Raw genomic sequence first — 15611 nt, 5'->3', positions numbered from 1 at the left:
ATTCTTCTTGGGACCAGGCAACACCCAAGTGAACGGCTGCCAGGTCTGCTAATTATTATATGACTATTATTCAACTTTCATATTTTGCAATTTTGGGGTGTAATTCACCTCTGTGCATAGGTTTATTTACCACTTAAATCCTCAGTATAGGACTACAGTGGGATTCAACTGACGCCCAGACCTTGTGTTCACACTCTGCATAGGGCTGACTTACACCCTCAGTATATTGCTCTACTCAACCAAAAACACCAAAGTGATTTAGAAGCACTAGTTCCACAAAGTGAATGAGATTTGTGCTCCTAAATCACATAGGGTTTCCGAAAAGCCCACCCCTAGTCCGTAGTTGGAAGGGATAGGCCCTTCTTAAGGGTAAGAATGATCATTTTATGGTGAAATTGTGGTTCTCAAGGACAAAGCTTTAATGTAAATGAAGATTAAGGTTTTTCTCACTGTAACTAAGAGGCTTGAGTCACCACTGTATTATGCTGCTGTATCTTCAGTGAAATAAATGGAGTTATACCAGTGTAAAACTGGAACAATGAAGTGATGAATGAGGCCCATAGTCTGTGAATGGTGAAATACATCACCCCTTAAGAGCTGTCTCAAACGCACATGGAAAATCCATCTTTGCCCAGAGAATATGCATTCTAGGAAAATTTCAGTTCCCGTGACTCTTTTTGGGGCTTTCCAGCAAAACACTGTGAGATTCTGTTTTTTGTCCAATGTCTTCTCTTCGCTACACTCCTGGGGCCAGATTCTGCTGTTCCACTGGTGAATAGCTTGTCACATCATTCACAAGCTTCAGTGGATTTACTCTGGATGTAGACCAGTAGAACCAAGAGCAGAATTTAGTCTTTGATTAATTGGCTCAAGTATGTGGGGTTGGAAAAGTGTCTTATTTTTTCAGGTAAATAGCAGAGAGGTGTCTTGTGTCTCAAACTTTATTACAGTGAGTTGATTGACCTACATTTTTATTCTTTACAATTTTCCTCCTGCCTTTTTTACTTGCATCATTAACTCCTGGAGGCTGTCCAGCAGTCATCATCTTGCAGTCACCCATGTGATAACATTTAACTGCATCACAAATGCTCCTAGTTAGGATAGACAGAAAGCACCTTCAGAGTAGGGACCATTTCCCCTCTGTTCAGTACCGTGATGGGCACAATGATGGCCCATAATAGTTCTTCAACCATAATTTGCTCACTGTTGCTATGGTTAGTTTCTTTCACACTCAGTGTGTTATTAAAAGCCATTCACTTCCTGATGCAGAGTACCAGCCTTTCATTGTTGTGCCAAGATTAGTAGCCCAGAACTCAGGGTGAGCTGTTTATTCCCTTTTTGCTGATTATCACTCAATTTTTCTTAATATACTCCCAAAAGTCTGCTAGGAACATTAGAGATTGTGTAGGAACCAGGACAGCACAGAATCTAGGTAGTTCAGGGTGGAGGAAGTGGTCAGGCACGGGGAGAAGAGTAAATAGATTGGGAAATTAGACTGGTGAAAAGGACAAGGGCCAGGAAATGCTCATAGGTGACTTTGGTAACAGTAGTTTTAGTTGCATGTAGATGGCTGATGCCAGACTGGAGAGGATGAGGAGAGATACAGGGAAAGAAGGCACGTAGGTGAAGGGGCCACAAACACAAATATTTTGGGTAAAATTGCAAATGCACCTAAGTCACTCTGGTCCAGATCCTCATCAGGATTTAGTCACCTAACACCTATTGATGGGCCAAGCTGTTATTAAAAACAAGGATGGATCAGTGGAATCTCTCCACAGCTACTCTATCCCCTTTAGAAATCCTGTTGTAACCACAGCACCAACTAATTCACTCCATACCTGACTATTCCCAGCTTTGGGAACTGGTGGGAAGAAAGGGAAAATGGGGCTGTGGAAAACATCTATATTCAGAAAGATGCCTGTGAAATTTCTGGCCTTGCACCAAATTCCAAGATACATTTTAGGACAACACTAAGGTTCTCATTGCGACTGTGAAACCTGAAAGCATTTGATGCAAACTTTCCATTTTATTAATACCAATAACTTGTTCTAGCCTGAAGAAAGCCTCTAAGGTGTTCATTGTTGTACTGACCATGGGTGGCGGGTATCAAAGGCCAGGCTATGGCCCTGCCCATTTTCTACCCCAAGGCCTCTCTCCCTTGAAGCCGGTGGGGGCTCAGGCCTGCCAGTGGCCAGGGGCTTGGGCAGCTCGGGCCAGCCTGGGAGGGGTTGGGACAGCAGCCTGAGGTGGTGCTTGGCCCATGGCCAGTGGCTCAGCCGGCCAGAGTCCCTCCAGCTGAGGGGTTAGGGAGGACTCAGGGATCTTATGGGCAGGGCCTCAGGTAGAATGTTTAGGGTCGGCGGGCTAGCCTCCCCAAAGAGGGGGGTTCACCTACTGCCCATGGTATTGACACAGCACTTGCATCTATTGCAAGTTGTACTTTAATGCTTAAATTTTCCATGTTTTGGAAGGATTTAATTGACCCTTTGACAAACAAATCCATCAAACCCCATTCTCAAAAAATAAGGGTTCAGCTTCCATTGACTGCAGCAGGAGCTGTGTGCACTTAGCCAACGGCAGACTTGAGCCAACTGTGATTATACCCTCATTTGCCATTCATGCCGGATAGAACCCATTTTTATATTCTCATTAACCCACAGTGGTAGAAGCATAAACCTGGCAGTAAACGTTTGAAAGGAGTTCACGATTTATTTTTGATAGTCTTTTAAATGGCTGAATTCTTTCCTTTCTGTGCAGCTCAAGAAATCATGGAGGAGGAATGGCATCTTTAGTTTTGAGTCAACTCCACTCACCTTGTTGTGCTCAACCTTGTACTGGCACCCTGATGAGATAAAGGAAACACCTTAATAGGTCTCTTTGAACAGCTGATCTTTTTTGTCTGGGGACATGACGAATTACCAGCGTGTATTTCTGCTGCTGCTTTGTTCTTGAGTAAATTTAACCAACAACAAACAGAGAGAAAAATTGGGCTTCCCTCAACATTAAAAGCTGCCGTTGGTAAAGGCCAAATTATGCCATTGGTTCTGTAACTCCCAATGCCCTCAAGGCGGGTCACGCGCATGTAACTGAAGGGTGAATTTAGCCTCGAGACTTTGTTCATGCTAAACTGAGATCAGTTAAACTGACCATATATAACTGCTTGTTTTCTTAGCTGCATTTTTTTTTATTACTTACAAGGGTGGCCAGAAACTTGAAAGAACAGAGTCAATTTTTTCCAGACTAAGGCATGAACTCAAAACCTTTCCGTGGGATTCAGTGCAGGTAAGGAGTATACACCAGATAGATCTTCTAAATTGAGATGTTTTACCATCTCATTCTACAAGATTCTTAAAAGGGAAACGAGCCTTTTCCAGATTAGACCATTGTACTGATCCCCTCTAACCAGTCAAATGGGAATAGATACAGCCATTTCTGAAAGTACTAAATTTGCCTAGTCCAGCACTAACAAGGATGATTGAACCTTTGCTTCTCCTGATCTTGGGTTATACAATTCAGCGAGCAGGTTTGGAACACTGCATGAACCAAGACCCAGTCCTGCTGTAGATACAGCCTCTATGCCCATGGAACAGAGGTGGGCAAACTATGGCCTGCAGGCCACATCCAGTCTACGGGACCGTCCTGCCCAGCCCTTGTTTGGGGAGGCACAGCCTTCCCTATCCGGCTCTTCATACAGTTTCGCAACCCTGCTGTGGCCCTCGGGCTAAAAAGTTTGCCCACCCTTGCCATGGAATGTAACACTTCACAATTCCAAAAAAATTCCAATTTTATCCTCTCAGATCTCCTGCAAGGTCGGGAAGGGTTGTTACCCACCCTGGAGATGAAGAATCTCCTCAGAAAGATTGCCTCAGACAGCACAGGAATCACATGGCAGACAGGGTGACTGAATCCAGCTCTCCCAAATCCCACTTAATACTTTAATCACAGGAGAAGACCTTCCTTCCTCTGATATCAAAACTGCCATGCCAGCATAGACCAATTGTTTATCTAGGTTGGTATCCTGGGTTTAGGATGTTTCAGAGGAAAGTCACAAGGAAAAACAGGCAGTTTGGATTGAATCAAGTCAGAAGCACGGAGGATGGGAGGGAGCAAGAGAGAAATTTGAAATAGCCAGGAAAGCTTGAGAAAAGACATTTGAGTAATGACAGCAAGTTTAAAAATTAAATGAAACTAAAGTCCTCAGAGCTGACTGCCATCATGTTAAAGCCTCAGAAGATTCAGCTAAGAGCTTTCTGTCCTGGATAAATTTCAGTTATAATTTACCGACCTAAAATTTTCACTGCATACAGGTATTAGCCAGTCTTCCATGATGAACTGGCCTGTTAATTGCAGGATGCTCTTAAATTACTGCTATTTTCCATACCACTGGGCTGTTTCTCTGGTGAGTGAAGAGATTTCCAGATCTATTTTACGAAGATAGTGAAATCTTTGCAAGAAAAGTGCTATAGCAATGTCTATTGCCATTATTAATGCTTGAATAACTGTCCTTATGAAGAGATGAAATAAAGCTTTTCTATCAGTTAATGAAAATTTAAAGAGTACCTGTTTTTTAAAAAAAGGGGTTAAGCAGCTTGCAGGCAAAATGACCCAGATTCAACCTTTAGAATGGCCCTGATTACCATTTACATACTTTTCTAACATGTCTCTATGTTTGAAAAGTATGAACTTTGAAATGTAAACAGGTATTGTTAAAGAACTGAAAGAAGACAGTGATTGTAGTAGTTTGTTTACCTATAGCTTGTTAGAGGTTAACAGTATAACCAAACAGTTCCTGTCAATTCAGAGATCAAAAGGAAATATTAACATTTAGATGAAACTTGTGTGTAATAACTTCAATGTCTATATGTCTCTTTAAAGTTAAACAGATAAATTACCTTATATTAAGCCATATAGTTAATGTTTGAGAAACAGGTTATTTCCAAGGCCTATTGTTCATCCAAGGACTCTGTGCTGAACTGTATAAAGGACTCTTGGGACCTGATCCTTTCATCTCACATCTGCTTGAACTTTATTCGGGGGAAGTTGGAGATATCAGTCTTAGGACTCAAATTTAATTTGGATCACCCTGGTATAGAACATTGAACTGAACCTATTGACTAATTCTAAGAACTCTTTGCAACTCCAAAGCTCACTGTCTCTATTATGACACTGATTCAGAACTGTACTCATGTCTGTACGCATAATCTTTTAACCAATACTCTTTTTTCTAATAAATTTTAGTTTAGTTAGTAAGAATTGGCTGTAGCATGTATTTGGGTAAGATCTGGAATATTCATTAGCCTGGGTGGTAATGTGTCTGATACTTTGGGACTGCTAGAACTTTCATATTTGACTTGACTGTCTGGGAGGGAACCTAAAGGCTGGGTTGCAGCAGCTTTGGGAATTGTCTGCCACATTCTTTGCAGTTTCCCTAATTGTATAACCTCAGTGTGCCCCCCTGCAACTCCAGTCACAGGTTGTTTTGAGAAATGTGTACCTTTGGCTCTAATCAGGATGATCGGGGAGCGGCCCAATAATGTCCAAATGATTTCACTCACCTCTCAATTTCAATATTGTATGTAGCATAGTATGACTTTAATGATAGTTATGAGCACTCAGCACCAGGTACTTTCAGGTTGTGAAAGCTTTGTCAGTGCAGAGGGCAGGACAGCTTACACTGCGATTCTGCAGCAGAAGTCGTTGTAGCTACAAGATAATTAAATTGCTTACCCAGGCATGGCTTAAGACTTTAAAGGGCACGAGACTGTGGTATCAAAAGTGCTACTAACTTTTCCTGTTATGATTTCAATATAAAATAGGTTTTGTTAGGGTATACTGGAATTACTTACTTGATTCAACAGTGTTTTTCACAATTTACATAGCCGCTGTTATGGAAAAAGCAGGCCAACATTCCCTGAAATTATGTCTTTAAAGAGCAGTTACACCAGTAGTTAATTGTGGCAGGAATAAAGACTCACAGAAACAGTTTAACATAGTTTTATTTTAAGTATAATAGCACACTATTTACAAAGTTATGTTAATAAATAACACTTGGGTAAAGACTGCAGAAATCCAAAATGCCAAATCATGAAAATCTGGTTTATATATATACACACACACACACAAATCAGTAATTTAAACAACTTTGGTTTTTACTGGCGGGAAGGCAGTATTAAGTGACTTTAACTAACCCACTTTTAACTGGTGCCCAAGAGAAACCCAAAGCAGAGCCTTTGCATACAGCAGTATGATTAACAGACAAGTACTGGGTACTGAATTTTTTGGGTAATATTTTATTAAAGGAATTTGACTTCACAACAGTGGCTGCTAAATTCCAGTTTGCTGACAATTGATTATAAAGCTATATTAAGAGTAAGGCAAAACAGAATTTCAAAGCCTGCTACTTCGTGGAGCTGCTATAAACTACTAGAGGGTATCAGTAACTAGAGGTGTGTAGATGAGGAGCCCCATGCATAAATGTAAGGAAGTTCTGGATTGCCTCTTATTACTGATTCATACTATCTCCCACACCTTACTTGGGCTATTTTGATCAGTCCTTTGGTTAAGTCTCCCCCATTAATCTATATGGATTTCAACTCTCTAGGAATACCCTTGTTGAGATACCACATTCCAAAACCATACATCTTTAAAAAATTAAAGCAATACTAATTAGGTCCTTACAAAGCAGACAGGTTTCAGAGTAACAGCCGTGTTAGTCTGTATTCGCAAAAATAAAGGAGTACTTGTGGCATCTTAGAGACTAACCCATTTATTTGAGCATAAGCTTTCGTGAGCTACAGCTCACTTCATCCTATGAAGTGAGCTGTAGCTCACGAAAGCTTATGTGAGCTACAGCTCACTTCATCCAATGAAGTGAGCTGTAGCTCACGAAAGCTTATGCTCAAATAAATGGGTTAGTCTCTAAGGAGCCACAAGTACTCCTTTTCTTTTTACAAAGCAGATACAAACTTAGGGTCCTCAACATTTACACATCTGAATATCCCATTGTCTTCTGTAAGAGGGCAGCTTGGGTTAGCTGAGGCGCTCAACCCTGCAGTCCTCACATGGGGCCTAATCATGTGAGTGTAGGCTGTAGGCTCAGACCCCTCCCCCTCCCCGAAGTTAATTCCGAGGTTCCTATATCAACCTGCATCATGGCTCTGGCTGTCTAAAGGAGAACACTGCTTTCTTACTAGTTACAGTGGGTGAACCCTCAAAGTACAGCTGTTAAAAGCGCAGGCAAGGCCTCACAGACTACACAAGCATGGAGAAATTATTCTAATTAGATTTTAATAAATTTTTATATGTAAAACTTCAATACACTCAGCACCTGCATTTACTTATTCCCTGTTTGAAAGAGCCTGAGACTGGTTTCAGTATGACAGACTGAATTTGGCTGAGGGGTAAGTAATTTTTAATCAAGACTACAAAGAGGCAAAAAGCCCAGACTAAAATATCAGTAATCAAAGCACACCACACAACTACCATATATACAAGGAGCCTATTTAGTATGGGGGGGGGGGGGAAGAGGAGGGATGGGACGGGCCATGGGTAACCATTAAAAAAAGCATGAGAATCAAGGTTTTGTTTATGCAGTTTTTTTCAATGTGGTAAGTGCCTCTGTTTTCGATAATACATACATTGAAAGTGGAAAGAGGAACATTTGTACAACATCCACTTCCTTTTCATACCATTTAGGCATTAATATATTTTGCCCATGCAAACACAAAACCCCACCAATCTAAATGTAATTACAACTTATATCATATTTAACTTCATAGTAGTGACAGTGGATTTTTTTTTAATATTTGAGGGGAGAGAGGGTGAGTCAGGAGAGAACAGAGTGGCATGTTTTGTACAATACCAATTTGTTTAAGTTATCACAAAGGCCTGTTCCAGTAGCACAGTGCTAGTATCATTTGGTCACGGACCTAGCCCAATTTCCAAGCGATGACTGATGTTTTTTGAAAAGGGTACCACTACTAGTGACACTATAACGAAATTGTGTGGTCGATAAACAGTGCTTTTTTATGCTCTCACTCACCACCACACACACACTCTCCAGGAAAAAACCTCTCTCTCTTGAATGGAACTACCGCAGCTGTGACTATAAAATTACATGTAAATCATTTTAGCATTTTTTTTTCCAAACGTGCAAAACAGCTAAGTTCCTGATTTTCTTCTCTTTGACTAGCGCACCATCAAAGGCCACAGTGTATAAACAAATGTATTTCTTTTCACCATCTCTGTAGCAGATTCTATCACTCTCACCAGTTAGTTACCCTGGAAAATTACAAAACAAAACTATTATTCAAGAATGTTTTGATTAACATCACCCACATCCACCTACACTTTGTGCTGCATAACTACATTCAAACATTACAATTTTTTTTAAATGTAGACAAATTCTCTCATAAAAGCAAGAGCGGCTAGTATTGGCTTGAGCCAGGTACAGTAAAAACAACTGTTGTATAATTTCTCTGCACAGCTTTGGCACCATATCTCAGTTTTGATGTTAAAACCCTTTACTCTAGGAGGCGATTTTTAAAGGTACAAATAGCAGGTGCCTAACTGACCTATGTGTTTTTAAAAGTCTTCACACAGTATCTACAAATACAGATATGATGTGAAGAATTTTGATAAAACAGGGCCCAGGAAAACATTGAATAATTCATTTAAAATTGTCAAAGCAGAATTCACCTTCAGAAGTGAAAGGTTGTTGCACTGCCCCATTTTGCTGTCTGACTTTATTGACATTTAAAAAAATGTAGATGACACAGTACAATGATCTGCTTGTGTTAATCATTGCTGAGGGAAAAAGAGTTTTGATTTCCAAAGTAGAAGCTATAGACACTTCCTCTGAAAGAGCCTTCCCCCCCAGTCTTTATTTCAGTTATACCAAATGACTAACATATTTTATCACTCTGGATGCTGGTAAAGTTATTCATTGTATCATATGAGCACATACATTCCTTCTGGTTTAGAAAGCAGTCCTTATGTGTACTCAGATGAATCACAACAGCTTAACCATGAGTTACATAAATTCGGCAGTACACTGTACTTACTTACAAACTGGAATATTAAATTATCAATAAATTAGCATCAGCCAATAATCTACTGGCTGCCTCTAGTTCCATTTGTGCTCTCCACAAGTGGCACAAGATAAAATTGGTTGGAACAGCCCCAAGCCTCTAAAAATTTAGAGTTCTCAGGGTCTGGCAGTTTCCTTGAACTGGCATTCTCAGTATCCAGGGGCAGTGAAAGTAGAGTTAGTGTCTTCTAGCACTTATGTGGATGGCATGTGAGAACAGGAAATATGACATACTAGCGGGAAGGAGAAATACAAGGAGAAAAATATGTAGTCAACATGCAAGATTAGAACACAGACCATTAAAACAATAACTGAAAAGGGTGACAAACCCACAAAGCCAAGGAAATTCTCTACTGGACGAAGTCAAACAGTGCAGAGACACTATGGAATGTCTGGTTTGCTATTACAAGTTTCTACAACAATGGGTGAGCATACATACTCAGGGTAGTATTTAATTGTGGAGCTCCTCCTCTAGTAGGGGTGTGTATTTCTTTCTTAAAGTGTTTGGTGGCTGCCTTAGCTCAAAATTTCTTTGCTAAAATGTGCACCTCATAAAACTAAACAAAAAAAAAAAAAAAGCTATTACCTGTATTAAAGCAATTTTGTCATTCTACAAGCAAGTTCATATTGTAACACAGCTATTCTCAAACTGCTACCATGACCACACTGGGTAAAGTTGCTAGATTCACCAGTGTGTAGTCATTAAGATATCCGTGTGCAACTAATGTATTGGGAGAACTGTAGCAATACCAGTCAAAGCAGATAAAATATACAGCCACCAGACTAGCTTAGTATTTAAAGTTAAATACTGTAACTATTTCAAAGCTAGTTTTTCAAATATATACATCAGTGAACAGAAAACTAAATGCACCATTAAATATTAATGTGAAATATTTTTTTAAAAATTATAATTGGTCAAAAGGCAGACATGAATATATTTTTTTAGTTTGACAAATTTAGTTTGATTATTACAATTATTACAATTGCTAGAGATTTTAAAATGACTTTAATAATTTTTTATTTAACTTCTTGGACATCATGCTGTTTGGATAGTCCATAGTAACCTTTCTGGATCTAATATACTATTAAAAAGTGATTGTTTTCATTTTAAGCATTCTCCTGTTTTGCTGGAAACCCAAAGTAGTTTTTCATTTCTCTTTGTATATTCTTGAAAAAATATTCTGTTTTTTAAAAAGAAAAATCTTCAAAGCCTAAAAGTTGGGCCCACACTACTTGACAATGTCCCTTCAAATATAATCAGCAAAAGAGAGGAAAATCTGTGTGTGTGTCTCTGTCTGTCTGTGTCTTCTTTTTGGTGCATTATAGTCCATAAAGGAGACCGAAAGGTCTACACACATGGTTTCCTTCACAACCAGGGGAAAAAAGTAAGAACTCTGCTTGTTTTTTACATTATAAATGCTGTTCTTGGTTACCCTCTTTTTACTGGAAGACTCCATAGATGATAGGAGTGTTAGGAAGCTTATGACATCACAAAGTGGTAACAAAAAACACTTTCCCTTTCAGTTCATCAGGTAACACCTATTTAATTCACACACCTACCAACTGGTGGGGGGTCAGGGGAGCTCTTTTTTGTTCATGATTCAATACCTCTAGCCCTTTTGGTAAGAGATAAGAGAGGTTCCAGTTTGCATCTCTGATTGTTACAAAGGAAACCTACAACTGAACAAAGATGATAATACTTGACATTTCTGCTTTTTCCAAAATAAAAAATAGCAGAAATAATCCAATATTTAAACAATCCTACACACCTTTCACAGTCCTTCTTTATATCATAAAAAAAGGATACAAACACATCTGTCTTCAGGTCACCTCTAACATTCCAGTACAATGCAATATAACTTAAAGATTGCACCTTCCATGCAATCTGTATCCTATGCTGTATCATATATTAGCAGCTTCCTCGGTACAGGTGATTTTTAATTTCAAAATCCCAGAGTAAATGTTAATTAACTGATCAAAATCTACAGCGGCAGGTAACATTCGACTCACCATCATTCTAACATCACTCCTTTTGCATCTTTAAAAGTCAAGCAGAGGATTAGTAATTAAGCAAGCAAATAATTAGAAATGTTACAAGATTAGCATTCTGATTAGTTTTAAAATAGGTGTTGAGACATCACTACTTCCCAGTATGCCAACTAGTGAATTTCTGAACAGCCTAAGGAAGACAGGTTTCAGGGCCACCCTTCTTCCACTGTAAAAATCCCCCACACCAGGCATTAACAGTGTTTCCTTCCCATATAGTTTTACACCACCACCATGGGTCTTCCCAAACCCAAGAGACCACAGAGAAGAGGAGTGAGATTTTGCCTTACCCCACTGTGAAAGTCCCTTATCCCACTTAAATGCACCGCATAAAGAAGACTGGCTCAACAACAGCCTTACAGAGGAGCGCCCCTTTTCCTCAGTAAGAGGTGTATTTTTGAAAAGCAGACAGGAATATTGTTCCAACTGTGAAGCTACTTTTGTTCTAAAGCAGTCAGCAATCAATGGCTAGCAGATGTAGACAGTACACAATACTCCCTTATGCCCATAGTTGCAGGCATCAAACCTCGGTGATACATCAAACTTTTAGTGGCTTAGGGAGCTGGATAATTTGAGACACCTTACGCAAAGCAACAGCACTCAGTGCTAAGCTAAATTTTGACCCATCTCTAAAAGGCTTTGTATAATCCCTTAAGTAAAAACATAAGATTTTGATTACCACCTACCATTAAGTGGTTCTTCTACAGCTTTCTGTAAAATATTTAAAAATATTTATATACATATATATGTATATATTAAAAAATCCTTCATGTCTATTTTTGGCTCCCCACAGTTAAATTACTCTAATTGACATATACAGTAAGTAGTGATTCTACAAAAATGAAAGAAGCTGAAGATTAGTAACTACGGCTACGAAAAACAAATCCATCAATAATTGCACTCTCCATGTTATCTCCAACCGCATCAGGAATCTAATTTTCCTAGTGAAATGTGTAGAGGCGCAAAGAGATACACAAGACACACTACTTGTAAGTGAAGCAGCAATGGCTTCTCTCCGCAATCTGATCACTGGTGCAGAAAGCAAACAGCACCAAGATTAAAAAGCACGAGTTAATAGCTCTACAGAAGACATCCCAAATATTTATGCATTTTATCTGGTAGGGAACTAAGCAGAGGCAGAGTAATATGGACAAACAAGAAACTTGATAGATTTTAAAAGGAAATTGATTAAGGTTGACAGTCTCAAATACACGCCCTTTTCCCCTGGGCCTCAAGAAAGTGTCAAGAGTTATTTTAGAAATATGCCCCTAATAAAAATAAATCACAGGTCTCTGAGTGCAAGGTTACCATAGCCCTTCGGTTATAAAGAATTAAAAAAAACCTTTTAATTTTAAAGGGAACTGTACATCTTTTTATAAACCCCTTTAACACACAGCAATATGTGCTGAATTTCTCTTGATGGAGGCAGGCAACCCTAAACCTGATTTTCAGACCAGAATTTCATTGGGCCTTTAGACTCCTGTGTACTTTACTGCACCCACAAAACAATCTGTCTCTCTCTCTCTTTGGAATCATCCAGTGGCCAAATGCTGGGGTACCTAGCCACAAGTCCATCCAGTAATTAGACATCCAAAATTATAGGGATTCTGATTGCAGTTGTAAAAAGGGCCAGTTTGCATTTGATTACCCTTTGGAAAACAGGGTAACCACAATTTTAGGAAGCAACTGCACTTAGTATATTTTTTTTAAAAAAGGGCAGGCTGCAAAACCAGGATTACCTTCCTTAGAAAGATTAAAAAACATACACTTATTCTGCATGACCTAAAGATAACAGCCACTCTGCTTTCAGATGGCCTCTTCAGTATTAGGGGGATTGTAAAGAAAATTATAAAGGGTATAACATTTGTGTACCTGGGAACCCAAAAAAGTGTTAGACCTTCAGTGTGAAAGAGACTGACAAAGAAAAAAAATTTGGGGGTGTGTGTGGGGGAATAATTTATTAAAGACAGACTGAAATCTTGTTTATTAAATGTTTACACATCTATTAGTGCCAACAAAGGGTGCACTGTCAACTGAAGGTATCCATTCGGCCACACAAAATATGCAGCATGGTCAGTAGAACAGCAAGCTTCCTTACACAGCCTGACCACCCAATGGCCCTTCCAACTCGAGTTGGATAGGGTAGCTCTGTTTCCATGTCCATTCAAATCCTTGGCCTGTCAGAAAAATTAGCCAGCAAGGGGACCAATTACAGAGATCTGGAAGTACATAATCAGGAACTAGACTAAGGCCACCAATTCAATTAACACAGACTACTGGACAGCTACCATATAGCAGTGACTTTTGCTTGCTACCAACCTGGTCTGAATTCAAACTAGCGGTGAAAGGCTCAGTATCTCATTACCATTCCTCATCTAATCACCCCAAATTTATTATTTTTAAGCTTACCCTTGGAGGTTGATCTTTCTTGCAGGAACCTAAAAATATTACAGAACATAAAAATGAGCACATTATTAGCTATACAAAAGAATTCAACTTTTAACTGAAGAAAAAGATAAAAGTTGGAGGAAAGCAACAACAGTCAGAAGGAATCACATCCTTGGTTATTTATCCCAAACTACTTTGTGCGATCTATAAATTCTAGGAGACTGCATCACTCTTCTGTAGAGGGGATAAATGTTCCAAGCACAAGTGCTCCATGTATTAATTCAGCTAAAGCACTTCCAGATCTATGAATGAAAAACATTACACAAGAGCATTATTATTGTTACTATGGCACTCTTGTGTTGGGTGGGTTGGGAGCTATTGTTTCAACAATGACACATTTGCTAGGCCAGCTCACCGCATAAAAATCTACCACATGAATACTGATCTTGTAATGGGATTTCACTGTAATAACATCTACTTCCTATCTCCCAAAATCATATCTAATAAGACTGTAGCAGCATAATCTCATAATATAAAAACCACAAAAGTGAAGCTAAATAGTTTAGATCATTAGCATGTTGTACCAAAACAAAACTCTGCCCTGAGGTACACACAGTGCCCATCAAAATCAATGGAAGTCGTGTTCGCGTTACTCTGTTGCCTAGTCTGGTCTCTCTCAGTTCACCCCCTCAGGTGTCAAGCTCCATGCCTTTACACCTCCTGGGATGGAATTCTCCGATTCTCCTATTATTAGGCCAGGTCCAGAGTAGTATGAACCATGATAATATGGTTTTTGATACAGGTGACCAGATCAAACCATTGTTTAATCTTAGCAGCACAGTATACTGTAAGAGTCAAAGAATTTTAACACAACAAAGGGGCTACATGTATTTCTGTTTTACCCTAATCCCCACCACCCTATGTTAATAGGCCAGGCATGTTTGCTTCTTCAGACCATCATGCAGAATGTCTGTCTCAGTCAGTCTTCTCTCAGCAAACAACTGCCTGGCAACTGCCTCCCCCTCTAGAGAATAACTTTTTACAGTTTAGTGTCCTTTTGAACCATTCTGGCTTCTAGCCTGAGCAAATTTGTAACTTTGGCTGGAGCCTTGAAGTAGTATCTTCCTAGTTCACAGCTCAGGCAATGTCACTTAATAACCTCCACCTTGCTTATGGGGAAGTGGTGTATCTAGAGTCAAACTGTGTTGCCTTCCCTCTAGTTTCCTAACAGTCTTGCTATTAAACTAAATCACCATCTGAATACAATAAACAGTTCAATAATCACATATAGCCATACAGTATCTATCCCAATAACCAAGTCACAAACAAAATAAAGAACATATTACAGATCAGCCTCACAACTTCCAGTCTGCACATATCCAGAAGCAGAATTTGTCCCATAACAACATCTGATACATAGGAATATAAAAAATTTTCTCCCAAATTAATCCCTCACACCTACCTCAATTCTCCTTCTGCATTTAAGTTTCCCTCCTGCCTGGGTCATTTTACCTCCTCACTTTTTGGTCGCCCCCTTGGGTCCACTTCCTAAAGTAGTTTGTTTTTTACACGTAATTTATTGTATATTCCAAAAGCACATCATTAGATTTTATACTTTTCTGATTACTTTATTCTGATGCCAGTACTGGATGAGGAGACCAGTTCATGGAATGAGACTGAAACACAAATCAGGCTATGTTAATAAGACCCATTCTAGAGTTATCTTGCTAGCCAGAGACCTTCCCGGAACTTTGGCTTTGAAAAAGCGTAAGTGGGCCACACTGTTCACTCCAGGAGTTCCCCTCACAAAATATCTACTAGATGTTCTACCCACTCATCATTTAAAAGGGTTTTTGGGGACAAGAGTTCACATGAGGGAGGGGAATATGTCATAGATCAGTGAAGAAAAGGAAACTGGTGTCTGGAGTTAAGAGACCTGTATTTTTTTTAAAAAAACAACAACATAACATATCAGATCACATGCTATTTTAAAATACAATTATATTCACCTCCAAAAAAAATGAATTCAGGGAACAGTTCTTCTGAATATTCAGATTAAAACACCAGAAAAAATGTAATAAAAAATACT

General features: G+C 39.2%; 1 protein-coding gene across 1 annotated transcript in view; it reads right to left on the bottom strand.

The window, feature by feature from the left end:
* Positions 1-5978: 5978 nt before the first annotated feature.
* The window catches only part of CD47 (CD47 molecule), a 36643-nt gene continuing 27010 nt past the window's right edge, over positions 5979-15611 (bottom strand). Inside the window, exons 8-11 of the mRNA XM_084649144.1 lie at positions 13544-13572; positions 11821-11845; positions 11099-11126; positions 5979-8280 (exon numbers count right to left, since the gene is read on the bottom strand). Of these exons, the coding sequence (XP_084505270.1) occupies positions 11101-11126; positions 11821-11845; positions 13544-13572 (80 nt within the window). The 3' untranslated portion in view covers positions 5979-8280; positions 11099-11100. The remainder of the gene's footprint in view (positions 8281-11098; positions 11127-11820; positions 11846-13543; positions 13573-15611) is intronic.

Source organism: Lepidochelys olivacea (genome assembly GCF_965140295.1).
Source record: "Lepidochelys olivacea isolate rLepOli2 genome assembly, chromosome: 1".
Taxonomy (NCBI): Eukaryota; Metazoa; Chordata; order Testudines; family Cheloniidae; genus Lepidochelys; species Lepidochelys olivacea.
This window is presented reverse-complemented; position numbering and strand designations above follow the sequence as displayed.